The sequence below is a fragment of the Physella acuta genome, unplaced genomic scaffold (genome assembly GCF_028476545.2).
Source record: "Physella acuta isolate Inbredline_101_S28 unplaced genomic scaffold, ASM2847654v3 ptg000565l, whole genome shotgun sequence".
Taxonomy (NCBI): domain Eukaryota; kingdom Metazoa; phylum Mollusca; class Gastropoda; family Physidae; genus Physella; species Physella acuta.
In genome coordinates, this window is record NW_026732084.1 from 283419 (window position 1) to 307600 (window position 24182).

Sequence of the window (24182 nt, forward strand, 5' to 3'; positions counted from 1 at the left end):
GTAATATCACAGATTGTCACTCACCGCTTAAGTGTTGGGGATGGAAAGTGGCACTCTAGCTCGGTTTAATCATCGAATGCAGTGTGCTGCAATATAAATATTGTAGGGTGCTCATTAAAACTAACGTAGGTGCAGTGCTCGCAGGATAGCCTTGGGCGCCAAATAGCATCCTAAATAGACGCCGGAGGACGCGCCTGATTCGATTTAGTGACCGACTGTATTGTATCCACAGCCGATCGCGCTGTTTAAAATGGTGCTCACGGGTAAGCACGGACGCCAAATCGCCTAATGCCGGTGCGCAGGAGGGCGCGCCTGATTCGATTAAGTCAACAATATTTGTTGCCCATAGTTTATAGCCTTTTTTTTTTTAAAGCGAACGTAGGCGCAATAGTGTTCGCAGGTGAGCCCGGAGCGCCTCGGGTTGCGCAATCGACGGTTGCGCCTTTTGCTGCTGAATATAGTAGTATCCCTTACCCGCTATGCAGGACGCCCGATTAAAGGATGCTGAGTGCTAATACAGCCCTTGCGTGGAACTCTGGGCTCAAAACCGTGTATTGACAAAAATTGCACCTCCCGGCGCCACCTAATAAAAAAAAGTTCGCAGAAAAACCTACTCGAAAGTATTCTCATCTACTCTCTAAAGTTTCATGGCACTTGAATGAACGGTGTCAAATCGTATATAGAGAAAAATCGCAACCCCCCTCAAACTTTCAATTTGGCGCCCCCCCCCCCCGCCCCCTCGTTACGCCTTATATATATATATATATATATATATATATTAGTGGCTATTTAAAATCTGGGAAATTGTGTAAATTGAAACTTTTAGCTCTTCCGCCTCAAAAGGTTGCAGACTCCTGATTTAGGGTATGCTAACAATATAGGCCTATAACCTAATTATAGTTTAGGAAAAACTGGTCTTAAATGAAGGAAGTTTATTTTTTTTCTTTTTTTTTTGTAATTAAAAAAAAATTTACACTTTGTGTAATACCATTTTTAATACCTGTAGGCCTCAGCAAAAAAGTCAGCTATACACATCAAACAATACAATAGTTTAAATCATAATTAAAAAATAGTTGAAATTAGGGTAAGTAGTATAAAACAATCTGGCTAATTATGAATAAAAATCTTGGATATTTGAAAGAGATAATACTCAGGTAACAAAAAAAATTTACTCAATCTGCTGAATTTCTTTTCTATTTACCATCTATTGAAATTGAAAGCACATCATTCATATTCTTATTGATTAGGGAAACGTTTCATGATTTTATAAATAAATAAAAAAATCACACAAAATACAAGATTAGGCTGCAATTCTCGATCATAGTCTGAACATAATAAGTACTTCAATTATAACTTATAGCTGGACAATTTGATAGAATTTTTAAAAACAAAGCCAGATCTAACTAGTGCTAGTATATCCAATTAAAAAACAAATATAAACTAAGTTGAGCATTTTAATCAAACAAAAAGTATATATATATATATATATATATATATATATATATATATATATATATATATATATATATATAAAATGTCCCCACGAGAGAATAGGCCATTTATCACAATTATGAAAGAACATCTCATAAAAAGTTTAGACATGTTAAGCATTGAAAAAAAGAAAGCTAAGTGATGAGAGAACACTAATGTTGTTGTTTTTTAAATACAGTAAAAAGAACACACTAATAAGCTTGATGGGTATGGATTGATAAAAATCCCTATTGCTTTTGCTCACTTTACAACATTATGTTTAATCTATACTATGAAGCTGAAATGGACACAGTTTATCTGTTTGCATGTGATAGAAAAGCATCTATTTATATAATTTTCTTCATTGGGACCATGCGAGACACCACGTATACGCACGCCGTTTCTCCCCCGCTTTCTAGGCATATAGCTACCACCCCCACTATTCTGGAGAGCTAAGGTTCACCCCGAATGTTTACAATTTTAGAGCCGGGTCGAATTAATAACCGCTACCAGGGGCAGATAATTTAGCTTTTAAACAATTTGAAACTAAGGAGAGGTAAAAAAGCTCTGCTGGATCTTTAAAAAACTGTCGTTACGGATGGCTGCTTTCATGGTGGCGGGGGAATGGAAGGGAGGGTAGTATCGAATTCACTAACTATGTAGTACTGAAAAGTAGAAAATAAAACAACTAAATAGCGGCCTATGATACACAGCGGGTCAGCTTGTATAGTATAAAACTCCATTTGATCACCATTGTCGTGCAATATTCTTATGCTTTTAATTTTGTACTTAAACTTAACTTGATGTCTAGAAAACTCATTATTTATCATTTGTAAAATAAGCGTTAATTTTTACTTAAACCTTTTAATTAATGTAAAGTGCAAACAATTAAAAAAAGTGTGTATCCTTCACACAAAAAAGGGGGGGGGGGGGTGACGACACCGTGAGGAGCTGCACTCTAGCCATGCCTCAAGACAAAGATATAACAAAAGTTTTGACCTAATGTTTTCATCAGCACATATCAGTGTAGTTAAAGGCTGGACAAAAAAAAATAGTAACATAATTTGAACTTGATCATTTGTGCAAACATGTCTTATCTAAATGCCACAATATCCACGACGCATGTTAAAGGTTGCATTGACAACACAAAGTGGGGAATGGGGCGTGGTGAACAGGGTGGTCAGATGAAAGGTACCTGCTCGTTTAAGCCATTTTTTTTGTGCTCTAGTGCCAAACCTTATAAACTGCTTTTGTGCTCAGGCAGTTTTTTTTTTAAACTACTGCAAAAACTGACAGCAGTCACAACAAAGTAGTTTTTTAATAGTGTTCACTCTCATTAAATGGTAGCATCAGGAAAATTGTTTTCATTTTTTTAATGAATCGAAGGTGTTGGTTGACCCAGTCAGACAGTAGTTTCCCTACATTAGATGATGTATACCACGATTCTAGGACTTAGTTTAATTGATTGTACATTTTGACGGTTTCCTTTGTCTGCTGGAGGGATTCCACCTGAAGGGTGAGGTCACCTATTGCATTTATGTCTACATGGTATTGTAACAACCCTGGTGGTGATAATAGGTGCAATGTAACTCAGGATTAAATTTCTCTGAGAATGCTTTCCTTTCTAAAAATAAAGTGTTCTGCTGGATCAAAAAGGCTGTGTGGGGTCTTATTTGATAATATTTTTGCCAGAACTTAATGATATTATGGTAAGTTTAGTTCAATCTGAATTTAGTTTCATAAATTGTATAAGGATGGCTTGGGGGTCAAAAGTGTTTCAATGTAAGGCTGATTGGTTTTGGCACTCAATCGCCAGATGGCTTAAACAAGCATATTTCTTTTAGCTCCCCCCTCATATTGTTTAAGCATCCTTTAACATGCATCTCTTTTTTTGGATATTGTAGTGTTTATTATGTTGCTGTTTGTCTTTTTTCTCTCGTCTTTAACACCTACTGTGTGTTGACAAAGACCTTCGGTCAAAATGTCCCTTTTATCTGCAATTGTTGATCATTTGCAGTTTCTTTAAAGTAGCGATACTTTAAAAATTATAAAAATTAAAATTCCTTTTTTAAAAAAATAGGCAGACTTGTTTAAATCCTTAAAAAACCATTAATGACAATAATAACAGCCCTTTTTTGTAAATCCCCAAGATTTGTTTAAAACAAAATTTTATTTAAAAAAAATTAAAAATATACTTGCAGGGTTATATAATGGAAACCTAAACCTGAATTTTACAAATCATTATTTTAAAAAAATTAAACTGTGCATATTGGATACTAACACATTCATTGTTCCACAAACAATGACAATTTGGTTTGTATAATAATTAACATTATGAAGATTTTCTTTTGTACAGTTCCCAAATATCTTGAACATCCTCTTTTGAACCCATGAAAACAGCACATCGCTGGTGAATATCAGTAGGTACAATCTCAAGAATTCGTTGCTTGCCATCTATAGCCAAGCCACCTGCTTGCTCTATTATATAAGCCATCGGATTTCCTTCATACATAATTCGAAGCTGTAAAAAAAAGTTGAGCTGCATGTTAAAATTTTGTTTTAAGACATATGCTAAGTTACACTAAAATAGAAAAATTATGCTATGTATGTTTTGTAACTATACTTTTTGGTTATTGTGTTATTTAATAATTCAATGACAGACTGTAATAATAAAAACTTTACAAAAAATAGTTTCATTAAAAACTGAATTAGGGTATTTTAATGTATAATCATTGATTCCCCTGACTAGTATTTGAAAACTATGTTGCATTTTTACATTACTGACCATAGCTTAAGTCTAAAAAAATATGGAGCATTTCCTTCGTTTTAAATTGTATGAGCTTTTTTCAATTTGATGACCAATGCGTCGCGATATGTTCTTGAGATACGGGTCGACACTTAAATAGGTATATAAAGTGGTCGACACAAAGTGATTTTTATGTGATTTTATCTTCTTTATATCTTGTTGAAACACAACATAATTAACCTCTGGCTGACGGTAAGAGGGTCAATGCCTAAACTTCCAAGCCAATATCAAATCTTACAGTTCTAACTTCAATAAATGTCATTTCCCTATCAAATAATTTAATATGCTAGAGAAATGTGTGTACTGTTTGTTTATTTTTTATACCCAAAACAGTTTGAAGGGTAACACCGCATTTACACTTGCCACATATATACTATACACGTCTTAAAAAGAACTGAAAAAGTCAATTTTTGTTAGAAAAAAGTAACAGAAAAAGTCACAAAGGAAAAATTTTATTAGAAAAAAGTCAAAGAAATAAATCACAGGAAAAAGTCACGAAAATCTTTTAAGAAATATTTTGATTTAATTTTTGAGAATTGTAAAATTTTGGGTGTTCATTAATGTGGGTGGTGTTTTTTGTTTGATAGCATATTTATAAAATACGAGTCGACCCGTGGCGTATCATATGCCGCTATTTAGTTGTTTTATTTTCTACTTTCCAGTTATTCATAATTTGTGAATTCGACAGAACCAATGCTACCACTGAAAATATTTACTTTAAAACACTATCAGTACCCCCACAATACTACCCCCACCCTCCTTACCCCACCCCCCCCCCCCCCGTGAAAGCAGCCTCCTCTTAGATACCTCCCCTAAGTTTAAAATCGTTTCAAACTAAATTATCTGCCCCTAATAGCCGTCACTAAACCCGGCTCTACGATTGTAAACATTTAGCGTGAACCACAGCTCACCAGACCATGTGGGGGTAGGGTTATGCCTAGAGAGGAAGAGAAAGGCTGCTAGGTGAGCTTACAGCTTGGTGTTTTCTATGGTCTCCATGAAGAGCATTATATATATATATAGATAAAAGCAATAAGATTTATAACAATAATTAAAAATACTCTAAGAAAATTTTACACACCAACCGCAACTTTTGTTACTTATTTAGTTAAATACACTGAGGGAAAATCAATAATAAAAAAGTTTAGAGACATCGTTGTGATTTACATGTTTTTTCGCCGTAGTCTTTTCCTTGGTCGGCCTTGTCCATCCATATTGTTACGTGTTTTGTTAAATACGTGATGGGAAAATTAATAATAAATAAGTTTAGACACGTGATTTGTAAATGTTTTTTTTTTGCTGTGTGTTCCCGTTTTCCGTCAATGACATCCTTTGTACTGTGTCGGTTAACAGTTTTGATCCTATTATTTGTTATGTAATGAGCGTGATAAATGTGGAAAGTACAGTGGTTGAACTAGTGTTGCGATGAGTTGAGGACAGTAAGTCACATTAACTACATCTTTATGACATTTTACTGTACTTTAATATAAGTATTTAAAAAGCATGATGAAAACCAAGAAGGTTGGAACATACTATCAAATATTATATGTATAAGTATAAAGGAATTAAAACATACTAAATATTTTAAGTTTGTTATAAATATTACTATACGTAGGCCTATACACCCTACGCACATATATAAAAATGTTTACATTAAATTTTGTAAATCATACGTTTATTTGAATTTTCTGAATATTTAATACATAAATGCCATGGAAATACACATTTGTGACTTTATTTCCTGTGAGTTTTTTTTTTTCTAAAATGGAAAAAAAAAAAACTTCGCTATAAAAGTTAATTTTACCAGAACAGGTATGGGGATGGGGTGCATGCTACTCACGTGAATTTTTTTTCTAGAGATGTATATGCTCTTATAAAATATTTTACCTTTCCATGTGGTGCTTCAGAAGTTGCTGGGTACATAAAAATACCACCATAGCAAATTGTTCTGTGAACGTCAGCAACCATTGAACCAATATATCTAGCACCATAAGGTTTTCCATCCTAAAATGTGAAATGTATATTTACTTTGACAGAGTAGAGGATTTTGGGTAGGAGGAGGTGGGGGGAGGGAGGAAGAAAAGGGTCAAAACAGAATTCCAAAATACAGAAACGGTTAAAGGTCATCCTTTCATAAGTAAGCCCCTTCTTTGCTGGCGACATACACATTTTTTTTTCTTTTTTTTTTCTTTGTTGGTTAGCAGACTGGAACATTAAAGAGAACAGGGCAGGGAAAAGATCAGATTCCCAAACGTCTGCTTTAAGTGGAAATTTTCATAAATTTTCAAAGAAACAAATATTGACATTTAATATCACGTTGTAGCTTAACAATTGATAAATTCTAAAAAAACTATAAATAAATAACACCAGACATTTACATAACATTCAAAATGTACGTTAAGCTCTCTTATTCATTATATCCTGTTCGTGCCCAAACACATGGGGCAGATGAAGTAGAGTTCATCAACTTCAGAGACTTCTGCATATGAAGGGATAGCGTTGTCAGCACTATGCCTAGCCACCATTTTTTCCCTAACCTGAGTTAGGTACCCATCAGAGCCTGGATTCGAAATATATGCATACATAGGAAATAGGCCAAGAAAAAAAAATTCGGAAATTTTTTCAGACAAGGACCCAATGTTTTATCTATTTTTTTTATCGGAGTTAACTTAAAGTAAAGCAGTCTCACGCTGTTATTGTATTTATTGTTAAATAGAGCTTCTATTTTAAATAACAGAAGTTCATGTTACTCTAAAACACCGGAATCACATTGGCTTGAGTTCACATTAGTTTTTAAATCATTTGGCATACATTTTCCCAAACAAGCAGTACCGAACACGTATTCGGGGTAATGGTGAGGTCACAAGCACCACCGTTGATATAAGTATAAGAAGGTGCGGGTTAGTCTAGTCCAGATAGTCGACCTTTTGCTAGGAATTCAATATTAATTTTAGGTTGCGAAATAAAATAGAAGCAGAGAGAAACTGTAGATTAGGACAAGCTATATTACTGATAGATGAATTAGGCTATACCAATAGCTAAACTACCGCGGATGCAAGATTAACAACTGTAAAAAAACAGGCTTGGGAGATGTAAGTTTCATTTGAAGAGCCGCATTATTTTAGCATACTTTTTTCTGTGTTTTTGATAAATATGTAATTGAAAATATATTAGATCTTAATCTTGCACTGTTAGACCTAGCGCAATTGTCCATTTGACCTAAGTACTGAATTACTCGATTTAAATAGAAATTTGTGGAATGGGCATGTAGGCTGTTTTGTTGAAGTTATCATTTTTTCCTCTCATTTTAAAAACTTTGTAAAACTTTTTTTTTTAAATTGACGGTAAAATTCTGAGAAAATAAAATCAGCAGAGAAAAATTTAAACTGAAATAGAAAAATGGGATTTCTGCTAAAAATCGGAAAAGTCACATTCCTGATACATACATATATACATGCATATACACGCACAAATATATACTCACAAATACATACACTATGGCGCCTCTGTTATTTAAAAAAAGCTATATTATCATATAAGTTAGTGCGTTAGTTTTAAGGTGCCAAGGGCAGTACTCGGCGTCCCTGCTCCCGCCACGCCTCTTTATGTCCCTAATACCTAGGCGGTCACCAAAGTCTGTTCTACCTCACTAGTACAGCTAGTGATTAAGTTACACTCATGGCTTTCATGCTGTAGGGTAGGTAAATCCATGCCCCGATAAATATGATCCAAGCGCAGGTATTGTTTACATTTCAATAACTCAGTATTAGAAAACAAGGTCACATATAGAATACAGAATTGGTAACAAATGATGAAACTCTCTTAAAATATTGCGTCATACTTTCTTCGGGCACACTATATATTAAGCAATGTAAGTGTCTGTTATGCATTTCTACATCTTTCATCCAATCGCCATGAACTATGGGAAGTTGTTGAGAATACTCCGGGGGAGGTACCTGCGAAAAAAAATATTTCAAACTTGCAGGGATGGCTGGCGCCCCAGTAGGGCGAGATTTGATTCTTGTCTATATACTGTATATAAAAATTAAAGTCGATGGCAGTTTGAGACCGTTCATACGATTGCCATGAAACTTGGTGGAGTTGAATTCGGCAAAACATATTTTTTTCATTTTGCAAGGGTGGCGCCCTGGGAGCGAGTGATTTTTTTCTATATATGGTTTAAAAAAGGTAAAAGTTGGTTTCGTTACGACAACGTTCGTCTGAGTACCATGAAACTGTTGAGGTTTCTGCTGGAAAAAATTCTATTTCGCTCGGGCGGCCCCCGGCAGGGTTTCATTTGGCGCCCCTAACGATCCAGTGAGAACTATGGCACCTATGATCGTTTCAAACAATGCGATAGATTGGATGAAAGGTGTAGTAATGCATATTAGACGGACAGACAAAGAAACAAACATACATTGCTTTTTATATATATATAGATATATATACACATATATATATATACACACATACATATATATACACACACACATATATATATATATATATATATGTATACACCTATATAAATACACATACATATACACATACCAGGGTCCATAGCCAAATCCCAAAAGAAAATTCAAGGCTTTTTCAAGGTTTTCAAGGTGATTTTGGGGGGAATTTCAAGGTATAAACTACCACTAACGGGCATTACAATGAGGGTGATGTATGTTTTTTGAACACACAATTTTTTAAATAATGTTGGTGTTATTACAAAATTATCTAAGTCAGGAGATTGTCTGAGAGTCCAGCATAATCCCTTTTGCAATCAGTATCTTTGGTGTCAAATGACACTCCTCCAACTTCTATTTTCAGAAAAACCTCTTTCAACACTGGCTTGACCATGTGACAGAAGCAATAGATCTCTAACAATTTTCCAAATGTTCACATAAGAAATTTTGCTACCAAGCTGTTCTATGAAAAAAATGTCCAGCCTATCATGTTCTCAATTAGATTTAGATAGACAACCATTTAGAGTACATGTATCTATGAATGTTGAAAATTGAAACAGAACTTGGTCACACTCAGCTGATTTCAGTTTCCATTTGTTGACTAGGATGTGAAGAATTCCCTTCATTTTTTTGGTGAACTGGCTCTATTTTTAAACATTTACATTAGGCTAAGTCTCTCACTAATGACTAAAGTAATGGAGATTTCAACAAAAAATTTGATGAAATTCCTATCAAAGTTGTCTTACAATCAGATTTGAAATTGAGAATTTGAAGCTCACTTGCTTTTTTTACTTTTTCTAGAGACTTTATTAGAGAGTCAGCAACAAACCCAACTTCAATTGAATGACTTGTCAATGTCAAGTGATAATCAGAATCAGGTCATTATACATAAAAGGAAGCATTGGTTCGTCTGTCTGATAGTCCTTTAAAAAGGACTCTGCACACATATTCCTTTAAAAAGGACTCTGCACACATATAGAAACAAAAAAAAAACCTAGCTATGCTTGTAGAAATTATCCTGCTTAATGTCATAAATGACCTCACGCTTTTTAAAAGATTATTACCTCTCCCCCCCCCCCCCTCTGTCACACATCACAAAAAGCCAGGCCCCGCCATCTAAAATGACGTCACACCTCAGCCTATAACCCCTCCTACACCCCCCCCCCCTTGATTGCAGTTTAATTTTTCTTAAAATAGGATTTTTTTCCCCAAAATCTTGTCTGAACTCTGTCAAAATAGAGTATTTTAATCAATTCCTTTTACAATTTATTAAAACAGTTTTCTAAAATGCTAAAATTCGTTTTCTAACATTGCTTTTTAATAATGCAAAAGTGTGATGTCACACGATCTGACCCCCCCCCCCCCTCATCACACACCGTCACACGATTACGGATCCCCCCTCCCCCTTCGAGTGTGACGTCATTTATGGACGACCCCAATGTCCCCACCTATGATATAGATTTCTACATGATGACGTAAAGAAATATCGTGGAACTTTTAAGTTAGTTCATATCGCGGAATAACAGAATAAAGTTGTTTTTTAAAAACAATTTCACTAGATCTAGTAACTACGCTAGTAATACTCATGTCAGAGATGTAGCCGCCCGACAAAGTGAAAAGCGGATTTTTTTTTTACAAGCGGATGGGAGGGGGCAGTGACAGCGGCAATTTTCTCAAACACGGTAATTCGAGGCTTCTTAAACATTTCAAGGACGTTACCACAGTAAAAAACAATCAGATATAGACCCTGCTAGATGGTGTAACTAAATTATAGCAGACTTACATATTTTGTTCAATGACCTAAAACGATGCAGATCTAGTTTTTGTTTTCGCTTAAATCAAGCAGTAAGCCCAATATTAAAGATAACCACGTTAAAATTAGATAAACAGCGTTTGTAGAACTGCCTTGACCGTGAGACACTACTGTGCTCGCGCGTGGTCTCGTGTCGTAGGTCTTACGGTCAGCGCGACCTTGAAGTGAGAGGCGGTAAAAAGTGTCCGTAAAGTTGAGTGAAAACAGCACAGTCATAGTCCTTCAAATTATTTTTCTTTTCTTTTGATAAATACAAATTTTTTTTTTACGTCGGCGCAAAATCTTTCCTTTTTTTAAGAAGACAATCGGCGATGCTAATGAGCTGGTAATGTTAGGATTTAGTTTTTTTTTTAATTACACAGCCTAGCGGTAGTCCATTGATGACGTCACGTAATTAATGCGAATTTTACCCCAACCTCTATCGTCATAAATAACCAGACAGCCACGTCAAGAATGACATCAAAAAGTTCTGTCTACAGCCTCACCCATCTGATACAGTCAATGTGTATTTGGTCCATAGCCCACGTGAGATTGACGATTACGTCATTTGCTATTTGTTTTTTTAACGAACGTGATAAATATGCCTATTGGCATTAGGAAATCTTGTTGGTTAATAGTTAAAAATCTAGATCAAGATCCACGACTATATTAATTATTAATATACTGCGAGGTCACTGTAAGTTGAGATAGACCTAGAAGACCTTCTAAGGTCGCAGTGACCGAAACATCTGCTATCGTGGGGTACACAAAGAACCGTGATTGATCTAGGTTCGTAAAAACGTGTCTTCTCGCACATCTAAAATAACAGAACACAATAATTCGATAAATTATGTCTCGCTATTTACCCGTAATTCCGCAGCTACGTTTCGCCCTTTTGTGTTTAACCCACACCGAGAAAATTTTAATTTAAATAAATAGAAACCAACGCTCGCATAGTTCAGGCTATTCTTTTTTTATTTAAACCTAAGGCTTATTTTCTTGAAGAAAAAAATATTAGTTCTAGATGTAGGTTTAATTATAATCGAGATAATTTCCATGCGCGACCAGAATTTTAATGATTTAGGCCACATTCCAATTTTTTTCTTTACGGACATCACCGATCAGGAGACAACAGACCACTCGCGGGGTCAATAAAGTTCACAATATAAATAGAGCCAACGACTGCCGAGATATTGTCGGGAAGGGAGTTGGGGGGCGGGGGGCGTCGATTGTTATGATTGAAGATGTTTGAAACCATAGAACCGGATAACACGGAAATTTAACACAAGAAAAAAAAAGGTCGACACTAAATCGATTTTGATGTTTACTGTGGGCTTTTGCCAGAGGCGTAGCGACCCTTCCCGGCGCCCGGGGACATACTTTCAATTTGGCGCCCCCCTCGGGAGCAAATTTTCGATTTGCACCCCCCCCCCCCCCTCGAAGTTTTCATTTGCACCCCCCCCCCCCTCAAACTTTCGATTTGCACCCCCCCCTCGAACTTTTCATTTGCACCCCCCCCCCCCTCAAACTTTCGATTTGCACCCCCCCTCGAACTTTTCATTTGCACCCCCCCCTCAAACTTTCAATTTGGCGCCCCCCTAAGGTCGGCGCCCGGGGACATATGTCGTCCCCCCCCCGCCCCCCCCCCTCGCTACGCCTCTGGCTTTTGCGTAACATTTGCGGCCTAATTCCGCAACAGGGGTGTCAAAATCGAAAAATTACGGACAAAACCGTACAAGTAGGTAGGCCCTAACAGAAAACACTGAATCTAGATCTAGAATCTAGTAAACGGAGATACCCGAAAAACGATGCTAAATTTAGCCCTCGGCTATCTACGTCACGATCTAGAATCTAGGTTGGGAAGAGCCTATGCAAAACTGGTCAGGTTGAGGTCATACCGCGAGGCTCAGCAAAGGAGAGGGTTGGAAATAGTAGACTCCGAAGTTAACGCAGACCCACGGCAAAAAAAAATAAAGGCAGAAAAAGTTTAGATCCATCAGAATTGAATTTTTTTTTAAATTCGATTTACGCACGGTTTTCAAGGTTTACTTATAAAATTCAAGGGGTTTTGCTCATTTTTGGGGAAATTCAAGGGTTTTTCAAGGCCTTGAGATGTTTTTTGGAATTCAAGGGTTTTTCAAGGATTCAAGGTCCGCTACGGACCCTGGATCATACATATATATATTGCGCTACATTTTCGCCACAGCTTTTCTATTCGCTGGTCTTTGCTTTTTTTTGCCATGCTTTCCTCACTTTCCCACACAGGCTGTTAAAAAAAACCTGTCCATGGTTTTGTTTTTATTCCTCTTCAGAATGTCTCGGGAAATAAGTTAGGTAAGTGTCATTTATGTGTCTACAAAAGTGGTCTGTATGCTGAGTTTTTTTCAGGAATCCCTTCAAGGGGGAGGGGAAGAATTTTCTTTCTTAGTTGACATTTTTTTTCCTATCTTGGAATACTTGCATTTTTTCACTAGCATTTGTTTACTTACTTTTTCATTTCACACACACACTCACATATATATACATATATATATATATACATATATATACATATATATATATATATATATATATATATATATATATATATATATATATATATATATATATATATATATATATATATATATATACATATATATATATATATATATACATATATATATATATATATATACATATATATATATATATATATATATATATATATATATATATATATATATATATATATATATACAGGGGCCCCTAAAAATTTTCAGCTGTTGCCCAGCTGAAGCCAAGCTGAGAAGTGCACACATGTTCCTTTATATATTAGAATGTGATTTATTTTGCTTTTTACAGTTAATACTAAAATTAAACGTTAAATATAAGTATAGACAAAATAACTAAACACCAAAATTATATAAAACATTTATAATAGAATATCAAATTTAGTTGGCTACTATGTAAAATATTTAAATACAGCTAAAATTGTAGGTATTAGATTACCTTCGGTCTCTTCTTGTTATTCACATATTCTCTTGTAGGCTCATCCCAGTACATTTCATAACCTTCATTAAGGGAATAAATTTTGCCCCTTGGCTTGATTCTCATGTTTTTTTCAGTTAACAAAAATTCACCAATTGACTGCAAAAATTAAGCATATTGTAAATGGGTGTAGGCCTATCTGTTCATTTTGTGTCATTATGTTTTTAATACAAACATTTTACATACCTGCTGTTTATTTTATTTTTTTCTATTTAAATCTATGAGTAAATAAAAACTATTTTTATAAGCACTTACAGGATCATACATAAATCCATTCACTCCTTGACCAAGAGAAAGAACTACCATTGTAGCACTGCCATACAATGCATATCCAGCACAAACAAGATTTTCTCCAGGCTGAAGAACATCTTGTTTTGAAACAGGTCCTTCAGTTGTCTTTATAAAGGATCAAATAAAAAATACATAAGTTTTGCTATTACACAGCGTTTACACTTGTGACTTGTCTGCTATACATGTCTAGGTCACAAAGCCTGTCAAAAGTTGTTTTTTTTTCTGGAAAAAATTTTCTTTACAGAACATGTATACTGTAGCGTTCACAGTTACAGAACATGTTTTACAACATTTTATAAAGCAAGCGGTAACTTTGACCTGAAGCATCTGCTATATGGGCCTAGAAAGAGTAATCAAAGTAAAAAATAACGTAGCTTGCAACTTTATTATTTAAAGGGAAATGATGTAACCATGATGCTTATAATTCAACAAAGGCTATGGAAGCAAATCAAAGCAGAAAAGTGGGCTGAAATCGTAGTCAGTGGCCTATAACAAGTTGACGCGTAATACATAATTCCAACACTAAAAATTAAGAACAAAGAAGAAGAAATACAGTTTTATGGTGTTCTCTGTCACTTTGTTTGCTGATACGCAATAGGATTTTAAAAAAACTCTATACTGGTTGACACTATTGTTATAAGCACTTTTAGATGATTAGAGATAACAGAAAAAGGAAATGGTTTAAAAATAAATTAGTCATAAACATACACAATAATAAAGAAACATCAGAGGCAGTAAAGAATAAAAATAATAATTGTTATATTCAAGTACCTTTTTATAAATTCCGAAAATTGAGCCGATCGAAACTAAACAGTCAATATTAGACGAGCCATCTAATGGATCAAAGCACACAATATACTTGCCCTAAAAATGTATAGCGAAATGTTTTAAGAAAAATAATAAATATATCCTTATAATTATAAACAAACCCACAAATTTCAGTTACAAAAAACTACCCTCAATTTTGTTATTTTTAAATCCTTTATTTGTTTTTTAAAACATATACCTTCCTGTGTAACTACTTGTAGTAAACTTTTGCTGATTTAAAAAATAAAACAAAGCAGTTATACCACATGCAAATACTAGTAGCACACACATTTGTGTGTGTGTGTTCATGAACCTATCTCAAATGGTTCTTTAGTTATCGTATTGACAGAGACAGACAAGATTGCAAAAGTAAGCTTTTCTGCAGGGTTCGTACACTGTTTTGAAAATGAAATTCCAGACTTTTCCCAAACATTTTTGGAAAAATTCCTGCAGATGTGTTTGCGACTAATTAATAAAATGATGCAACATGTGTACCCTAATTATAAGTACAGTATATTTTAGGCAATTGAGCTAATGTTTATACTGAGTTTTTTGCCTACCCCACACACTCCAAACTTTATTTTTATTAAAATAATTTATACATGTGATGAAATTCAAACACTAAGTTTATGTTATTTGTTCATGATCTAACTATTGTTTTCAATTAAATTACTACTAAAATAGCAGTGCTATCAAGTTGGCGTAATACTAATAGTGAGAGTTAATTACTTTAAAGAATTATAATAAAGTAATTTACTAATTTCGGTCTGCTGTTGAAGAGTAGCCGTGAGTTATTTACCCTAGGTCTTAGAAAAGAAATTTGGAGGAAAAATTGTAAATGCACCATTATTTATGCTTATTGTAGCTGAGAAAATTTTGTCTGCTATAAAAAATTATATTCCCCTCACCACCAGACACACAACAAGACACTGTGGAAGGGTCATTAGGAGGTCACAGTAGTCAAGACTTCAGTAAGCCTGTCTAATAGGTCATCACATAAACTTTATAAGTTTTATACCCCTCCCCCAGCCAAACAGTACCAACTGTGCACTTTAGGTCATGGTGAGTTCATACAAGTTTAGATATCAGCAGACATGCCTACACCTGTCAGACAAAAGTAGGAACAATCATGCCTAAAAAGAAAAATATATGCGCTGACGCTATTTTTTTAAAAAGTTAACCAGTAACCTGAGACCCCACCCCCAATAAAAACAATAGCCTTGACAAAACATTATTGATTTGATGATTCCTGTCTTGCTATGTTCTAGGCTATATGAACAACAAATGCCGAAGGCTTCTGAATGTAATCTATCTTTCTATCTATTTATCTATCTACCTACCTACATATATATATATATATATATATATATATATATATATATATATATATATATATATATATATATATATATATATATATATATATATAAAGCAATGTATGTGTGTCTGTTTGTCTTTTATGCATTACTACACCTCTCATCACATCGCCGTCAAACTTTGGGAAATTGTTAAGATTATTCCTGGGGAGGTTTTTGCGGAACTTTTTTTTTTAAATTCGCAGGGGTGGCGCCCCAGGAGGGCGCGATTTATTTTTTCTCTATATATGGTATATAAAAATAAAAAATGATTTTGGTTTGACAGCGTTCATCCGATCGCCATCAAACTTTGGTGAGTTCATTAGAACACTCTGGGGAAGGGTTCTGTAAAAAAAAAAAAATTACACCTCTTTACCCACTATCCAAGTAATTTTCCTTGTTTGTCTAAGGTTGCATTTAGGTAGTCATATCAACATATTATGAGGGAGGCGTGTCAAGGGCCGTCTCTGTATAATTTTTATATCTGTATTTTTAATTCAATAGACTAACCCACCCCTCCTTTTCAATACGGTCACTGATACAGACACGCCTACAAACTTCCTCTATACTGTTTATAGGAAAAAGTAAAAAAACTAGTAAAAGTTTTATACACAGGAAAATCCAATTACATTGGGGCTATGCTGTTGCTTAGCAACAATAATTTAGCATAAAAATCCAATCCCTTTAATGTGCCCTTTCTTCATTTACAAATTTCATGCTTTAATATATTGATTTTTAGAAAGTAGTGTTAGACCACTAGTGTTTTTTTCCACATTATAGTGGCGTAACCAGGATCATCTCATGGGGGGCGGGATGTTTCAATTTTTCTATCATATATATAACTATAATATAAGAGGGCTGTTAGTGTGTCAGTCCTTCCTTCCTTCCGTCATCGCTATAACTTTTGGAAACATAAAAGTAAACATCGCACCATGCAGTGCTTTTCAGTGCATCGCAGTGTCTTATTATAAGTAATAGAGTAGAGTTTGTTTATATCAGGGGTCTCCAAACTACGGCCCGAGGGCGCATTCCGGCTCGCGGAGATCTATGTGTACATGGAAAAAAATGTTTGTTAGATATATATGGCCGGAGCCACAGCATGGTGCGATTTGGTGCCCTGGGCTAGACTGAGCACTTCGCAATTATGTTTGCGTTTTCTTTGTGTTTGGGTTGGGTTTGTGGTTGGGTTTGTGTTTGGATTTGGATTGTTTTCATTTACTTTTTATTTTGCGTTTTTGTTTGTGTTTTCTTTGTGTTTGTGGTTGGGTTTGTGTTTTTGTTTGCATTTGTGTTTGTGTTTGTGTTATGTTGGCGTTTTTTTGTGTTTTGGTTTTGGTTGGTTGTAGCTAAAGTGGGCTATGCCAGGTATATGTCATGGTCCTTTATAGATAGGTTTTTCACAGAGGCCATATATATATATATATATATATATATATATATATATATATATTAGCTGTACGTCATTGCTTCACTATGATGTAAAATACATTGAAAGTAGTACTCTGTAGAAATAAGAACACACAATGTAAGCCGACAAAACAAAACAATGTATCACTCAAAACAAAAAAAACAAACAAAATACACACACAACCAAAAACACAACCAACACAATCCATTTTTGTAATCATTGTAAAAAAAAAACCAACAAAAAATAATCAACTCAGAGTGAACATAGATGACTGTTCTAAACATAAACATAATATTAAACATATAGATCTATACTGATTCAGAAATATATTTAAGTAAATAACAGTGGTATTATGACAATGAATTTTTTTTTTTTAAAAGGGGTCTATGGGTTGGCGGGGTTGTAACCCCCTAACCCCCCACCCTGCCTACGCCACTGTATAACAAAGTTACATACACTACTCAGGGGGAAAAAATAAGCCTAGTCATTATAGGCATAATAAACTAGAGATGAGTTTTAAATAAGGTTAAAATACAATAAAATTACTTTAAATTTGTCCTCAACTTCAATGAGCTGCTCATTTTCTTCAGATACTAATATAGAACAAGTATATGATGAAGTTAGCATGTTGATAAATAAATCATTTGACAGAACATCAAGCTTCTTGACAGAATCCCCAGTGGCATTGGATGATCCTGAGATACCATATCTAAAATATAAATACAAAAAAAAAATTAAAACCACCAATAATTCAGGTACATACAGAATAGTGACCATTTTATTTTTTTTAATATATGTCCCAAAATGTCCAGATAAGTGCAAATGTAGGCCTACAGACATGCTTACCCATATCAGCCAAAAGTAGGAGCAGTCATGCCTAAAAAAAGGAATTTGAATCCAAAAAGAGGAACATATGTGCAGATGCTACTTTACTTAGTCAAAAATAAAAATAATGAATAAAAATTTAGTCTAATGACATTAGCAGACTTCTAGTCTATATATATAAAAAGCAATGTGTGTGTGTCTGTGTCTGTCCGTCTGTTTGTCTTTTATGCATGACAACACCTTTCATTCGATTGACATGAAAGTTTGGGAAGTTGTGGAGGATACTCCTGGAGAGGTTTCTGCGGGGGAAAAAAGAAAGTTCAAATTTGCAGGGGCGGCACCCCAGTTGGGCGCGATTTGTTTTTTCTATATATACGGTATATAAAAAATAAAAGTCGACTGCGGTTTGACACCATTTATCTGATCGCCATCAAACTTTGGGGAGTTGATTAGAACACTCCAGTTGAGGTTTCTGTAAAACAATGTCTTTTAATTTCGCAATACGGTATATTAAAAAAAAATTAAAGTTGGACGCGGTTCGACACTTTTCATCCGTTCGACACTTTTCATCCGAGTGCTATAAAACTTTAAGGATTTGATGAGAATACTCACGGGAAGTTTTCTGTTAACAAAATAATTAAAATTTGATATGAGCGGCGTCCGTTAATCGTGCATCCTGCATAGCAGGTAAGGGGTACTACTATATTGAGCGTTAAAACTTCAACAGGCTTAACAGCCAGCGCACCATAGATTGCACGAACCGAAGCCCCCCCCCCCCCCCCCCACCTGGTTCCTCTGCGAGCACTATGGCGCCTCTGCGGTAGTGTAATCGGGGTTGCCCAAGAGCGCCCCTCTACGTCCTTGACACATGGGCAGTCACCGAAGTGTGTTCTTCCTCATCATTTTGATGAGTGATTAACGTACACTCAAGGTTTTCATGCAGTAGTGTAGATAAACCCGTGTCCCGATATTTATGATCCAAGCGCAGGCATTGTTTACATTTTAATAACTCAGTTTTAGAAAACAAGCTCACGTGTCTAAGAAAATAGGTTTAGCAACACATTGAAGAAACCCTTGTTATATATTTCATTAGACTTTCTTCTATCCCTGCAGCAACGCACGGGGGCGAGTATGCTAGTTATATATAACTAGTCTCTAGGCTACATTCAAATACTGCTTAATGTCAGCTTACATTTTTAAAAGTTAACCTATTACCTAAGACCCCCCATAAAAACCATAGCTTTGACATAACATTACTGGTTTGATTATTTAATTTATGCCTTGCTATGTTCTAGGCTATATGAATAACAAATCCAGAAGGCTTAGTATGTAATAAATATAAGTTAAGAGCTAAGACCTAGATCTACCTAGTAAAAGTCCTAGTTACTTTTTACTAAGTTCTTCATAATACAACTTACAAGATAGATCAGTATTCATCCAGTATCCATTTTAGATCACTATCTACAGTATCTAGATCTAGATCTAGAAATTAGCGCGTTAGTCATGATTTTATTTTATTTTTCTCTATATATTTTATTTAGGGCATAATTTAAATCTACAATGCAATTGCAAATACTAAAAAGAACGTTCAGTAGCTAGATTGTCCACAAAATCATCTATTAGTAGATCGGTAATCTATCGTTTTAGGTACGTAAAATCGCCCGCGGCTAGTAATGTACGAAAAAGTTACCTCATTTTCAAGGCTTTAATAGAAGTATATTGTGATATATTTGTGTCAAATATTATAGATAAATTAATACTAAACCTAAATCAATGGCTAAATATATCAATATAGGCAAGAAATTAACTTTAAACAGCAGTGTTTGCGAGCAGGATTTGCTAAATAAAAAGTGGCCATCTGTAAGTTAGAGTGGCTTCCCCTGAATCTTACGCTATAAGTTTACAGTAAAAAGAAAAAAAAACAAGATGGCTGCTATAGTAAATGAGCGTTGTTGCGTCTGTTTGAAACATCGCTAGTCTAAATTTATTACTGAAAAGTTTTAATTCAGTTGTTTGAAAATAGGTACATAAATCATTAAATGAAACAAGGAAACATTTTTGTATTTTTCAAAATATAAATCCTCCTCAAAATGTGAAATAATTATTAAAATTTAAGGAGTCACCTGTTTTTCACATTACTAGTCGCGGCCGATTTTACGTACTTAAAACGATTTTCTCTGGAGGATCTCTACTTCAACTGGCATTTGATTTGTCCGTTGCTGTAGAACAGGGGTCTCCAAACTACGGCCCGCGGGCCGAATGCGGCCCGCGATGTCCTCTCATCCGGCCCGCGGAGATCTTTTTGTCCAAGGAAAAATTGTTTGTTGGTGAAGGCTGAGTAACTTTGCCCAGAAAAATCAAAGACATGCCTGAAAGAAACTGGCCCCGAACTGAAATTTGATAGTTAATGCATTGACTTTGAGAACTTTACCTTTCCCTCTGTAGATGTTCAGGCCCAGGCATGTAGAAAAATTAGAAACACTGATGGTTTAATCAGCAAAGTCCAGCTCATCCAGCTGGCTCCACTGTGTCCACCGTATACTGTTTAGCTTTTTCTCTGTTGACATCTTCATAATCCAGTCTATGGCCAGCAGGAACAGGAATGGTGAAAGTAGGCAACCCTGCCTTACTCTGGTCTGTACTGAGAAGGCCTCCGAAGTCTGTTGGCCATGCACTACTCTAAGTTTGAGACCTTCATATGAAGACATAATAATGTTGACTATTTTCTATGGCATCCCTTAGTGTCTCAACAATTTCCACTTTGACTGTCTATCTAGGCTATCAAAGGCCCTCTCGTAATCTATGAAATTAATATAGAGAGATGAGTTCCACTCTTGGGTCTGTTCAATGATGATGCACAGAGTAGCAATTTGGTTTACGCATGACCTTTCCTTCCTAAAGCCCGCTTGTTGATCTCGAAGCTGGGGTCTATTGCTTACTTCATTCTGTTTAATCATATTCTGTTGAAGACTTTGCCTGGGATGGACAAAAGTGTTATCCCTCTATAGTTTGAGCATGCACTGAGATCACCTTTCTTAGGAAGTTTCATGAGTAGTCCCTCCTTCCACTCCTCTGGTATTTGTTCATCTTCCCAGATTTTCTTGAAGAGTGTGTGTAGTAGTGTGGTGCTAGTTTCTATATCTGCTGTCTGTGCTTCTGCCTGTATACCATCTATTCCTGGAGCCCTCCAATTTTTCAGCTGCTTTATAGCTTTATGTATCTCTTCTTTTGAAGGTGAGTTGCAGTCTATAGGGAGACTCCAGGTCCTCCAGGTTGGGGGTTGAGCATAAGGTCAGCAACCTTATATGAGCATAAGGTCAGCAACCTTATATGAGCATAAGGTCAGCAACCTTATATCATAAAAAACAACTTGCTACAGAAACACAGACAAAGAGGAAATATGAAGTGCTATTTTAAATTTATAAATTCCTCAACTAAACTGATACAGATCTAGATCTGTTAAATCTCAATATTTGTAACTTTGAAAATTGACCTAAAAGAAAACTAAAACTAAAGGTAGATGTTTTGAAATACAATATGTTTTCCATAATATAATGTTGAAAGTCAATGTCATAGTAGAAAAATAGTAGTATGGTAGTAGTAGTTTTCTAGTATATTTATATGGCCGCATTTGCGAGTATCACTCAACGGTCCGTTAAATCTTCTAAAAATAGATGTCAGGACTGCCCAACTATTTTTTCCTCTTCTTAGCAATTCAGTGTTGACATAATGTTTAAGAGTTTCATTCAATACCTAAGGTATGCGCAGGTTAAAAAAAAAGAATAAAATCTAGATCTAGTATGGCAGATGATAGTCCTAGAAGTTGTTTGGTATTTATAAATTTGTGAATAAAATGCAATCTTAAATTTTAATGAACTCATTCAAATTATTTTATTCATATGAGTTAGAGCCAAATACCCGTTCAACATAGAACAATACTGGCATGTTGTTAGCTGTAAAAAAAAATGTCAGAGAGAAATTGTTTGCATTTCATTTCAAGAAGTATTGCAACTGCTTGTTACATTATTTTAATATATTAAATGCAATTTTCAAACAACATATAATAGTCCTGACATGTTTCCTAGTAAAAATGTTGGAGATATAAGTTGCAATGAGTCATTTTTAACCATTCTACATATAGATACATCCTGGTAAGTTATATTGCCAGTGAAAAGTAGTATGGTTTATGTTCCATAACACAAATCATAGCTAGCCCTCTATTACACTGATTGTTTCTTTTTCATCGTTTGTACCCTCTATTTGGCACATAGCCTTGCTGATTGGATAATTGATTATTCATTAATTTGTTTAACTCCACCATTGCCTGGTCCCAAGTCCAGAAAGAGAAAGGAGGAGGGGACAAATCTATTCTAACTAAGTAAGTAATTAATTCTTTAGCTGTCTGTTGTCAAGTATGTACAAACACACAAAAAATACAAGATGTGCTATTTGGCTAATTGCACAATCTATGTAAAAACGCCATGTCCGTTAATTAGCCTTAATTATTTTTGGCTTTCCCTTTACTGATCTTTATTTCAATTGCATATTCCTGTTGCCTGTACTCTCTAGCACCAATATCCAAAATTTTATCAATAGAATATCTTTATTAACAACAGAGCTGTGCAGTTTGACGATAGACTAACGTTGCTCTCTATATAAAAATGCCATGACCCTTAATAAGTCTTAATTATTTTTGGCTTTCCCTTTATCTTTATTGATCTTTATTTTAATTGCATATTCCTGTTTCCTGTACTCTCTAGTATCAATATGCAAAGTTTTATCATTACATGTTAAATAACAACAACGCTATATGATGAACCCAAAGAAGGACACTAAATAGGCTATTATAATTAATTAGGCAAAATTTACCAAAATCATTGAAAATGCCTATCTATTTCTATACTATACTTTGAAATATAGCCTAATTAAATAATAATAAAATAATCTAGAAATCTAAATCTAGTCTCAGGCAATTTTTACAACATACCTAAAGCGATAGATTACCTTTTAAACTATAAAATAAACTAGAGTCATTTACTTTTACAAGTCTAACTTACAGGTTATGTATTCCGGCCTTTCTGACAGCAGAAGAAATAGCTTTAATTGCAGTAAGAATGGCATTTAATAGCTGAGTAAGGTCCCCTGTTGCTTTAGGATATTTTCGCTGCTCTTCAAGAACAAATCTTGTCAGTGTAATGCAGTCTGTATCAATGGGTTGACTCCCAGACATTGCGGCTGAATATTAGATCTAGATCTACTAAATAAATAATATTAGTATTAGATTCTTAGTGTTAGAATCAAGATTTGAATATTTTTATTTCTAGACGGTCAGACTAGTACTAAGGGAGGCCTAGATCTAGATCTAGATCTAGATCTAGTCTAAATTCTATTGTTCACCTTTCTACCGAAAAAAATCGTAAAGATAAGATTTTGTCCTTGAACTTCGGTCTTTAGCCCGTTCGCTGGGTACGCGGGCTATCTACGACACAGGGGCGGAACTACAGTGCCGCCAGACCCCGCAATGCGGGGGGGCCCAGACCAATTGGGGGCCCAAAAATCCTGGCTAAATTATTTAAAAAAAAAAAATTAGGTGGAGGCCGAGTTATCTTTCTTCTACAGTTACAAACAAACACGATAGTCGGCAAACATCTTTGAGAAAAATGCACTGACTATAGCTCGAGAGACCGCCAGACATATAGACAACTTCAAAGACGAAGCATCTGAAATTTGACTGTGCCGGTACGCTTTGAAATCGGGCTGGGGAAATGTTGCGGCGAGGCGACTATCCTGGTCTTCTAGACGATCGGAAAAAGTCGGCACTATTGATGTAGATGCTTATCGGCGCTTTCTTGTCCCCTTCCCTTCCCAACTCTCCCCCCCCCCCTATCCCCTACCCCTCACTTCTACCCCTCACCACACCCTTACTTCTTACAATAAGATGTAA

The 24182-nt window shown here is 35.2% G+C and overlaps 1 protein-coding gene across 1 annotated transcript; it reads right to left on the minus strand.

Annotated features, from left to right (window-relative positions):
* Window positions 1-795: 795 nt before the first annotated feature.
* Window positions 796-23617, minus strand: LOC131946597 (fructose-1,6-bisphosphatase isozyme 2). The gene is made up of 7 exons (XM_059307478.1): window positions 23296-23617; window positions 17960-18122; window positions 14615-14707; window positions 13808-13948; window positions 13514-13651; window positions 6164-6280; window positions 796-3991 (listed from the first exon to the last, which is right to left on the minus strand). The coding sequence occupies exons 1-7, from the start codon at window positions 23466-23468 to the stop codon at window positions 3803-3805; spliced, it is 1014 nt and encodes a 337-aa protein (XP_059163461.1). The 5' UTR covers window positions 23469-23617; the 3' UTR covers window positions 796-3802.
* Window positions 23618-24182: the final 565 nt, after the last annotated feature.

Excerpts from the sequence above, each read along its gene's own strand:
- LOC131946597 (XM_059307478.1), bottom strand. The coding sequence starts at position 23,468 with ATGTCTGGGAGTCAACCCATTGATACAGACTGCATTACACTGACAAGA. Across the intron at positions 14,708-17,959 it reads AAGTTGAGGACAAATTTAAA|GGCAAGTATATTGTGTGCTT; the intron begins GTAATTTTATTG and ends ATACATTTTTAG. Across the intron at positions 3,992-6,163 it reads CTGAAGCACCACATGGAAAG|CTTCGAATTATGTATGAAGG; the intron begins GTAAAATATTTT and ends TTTTTTTTACAG.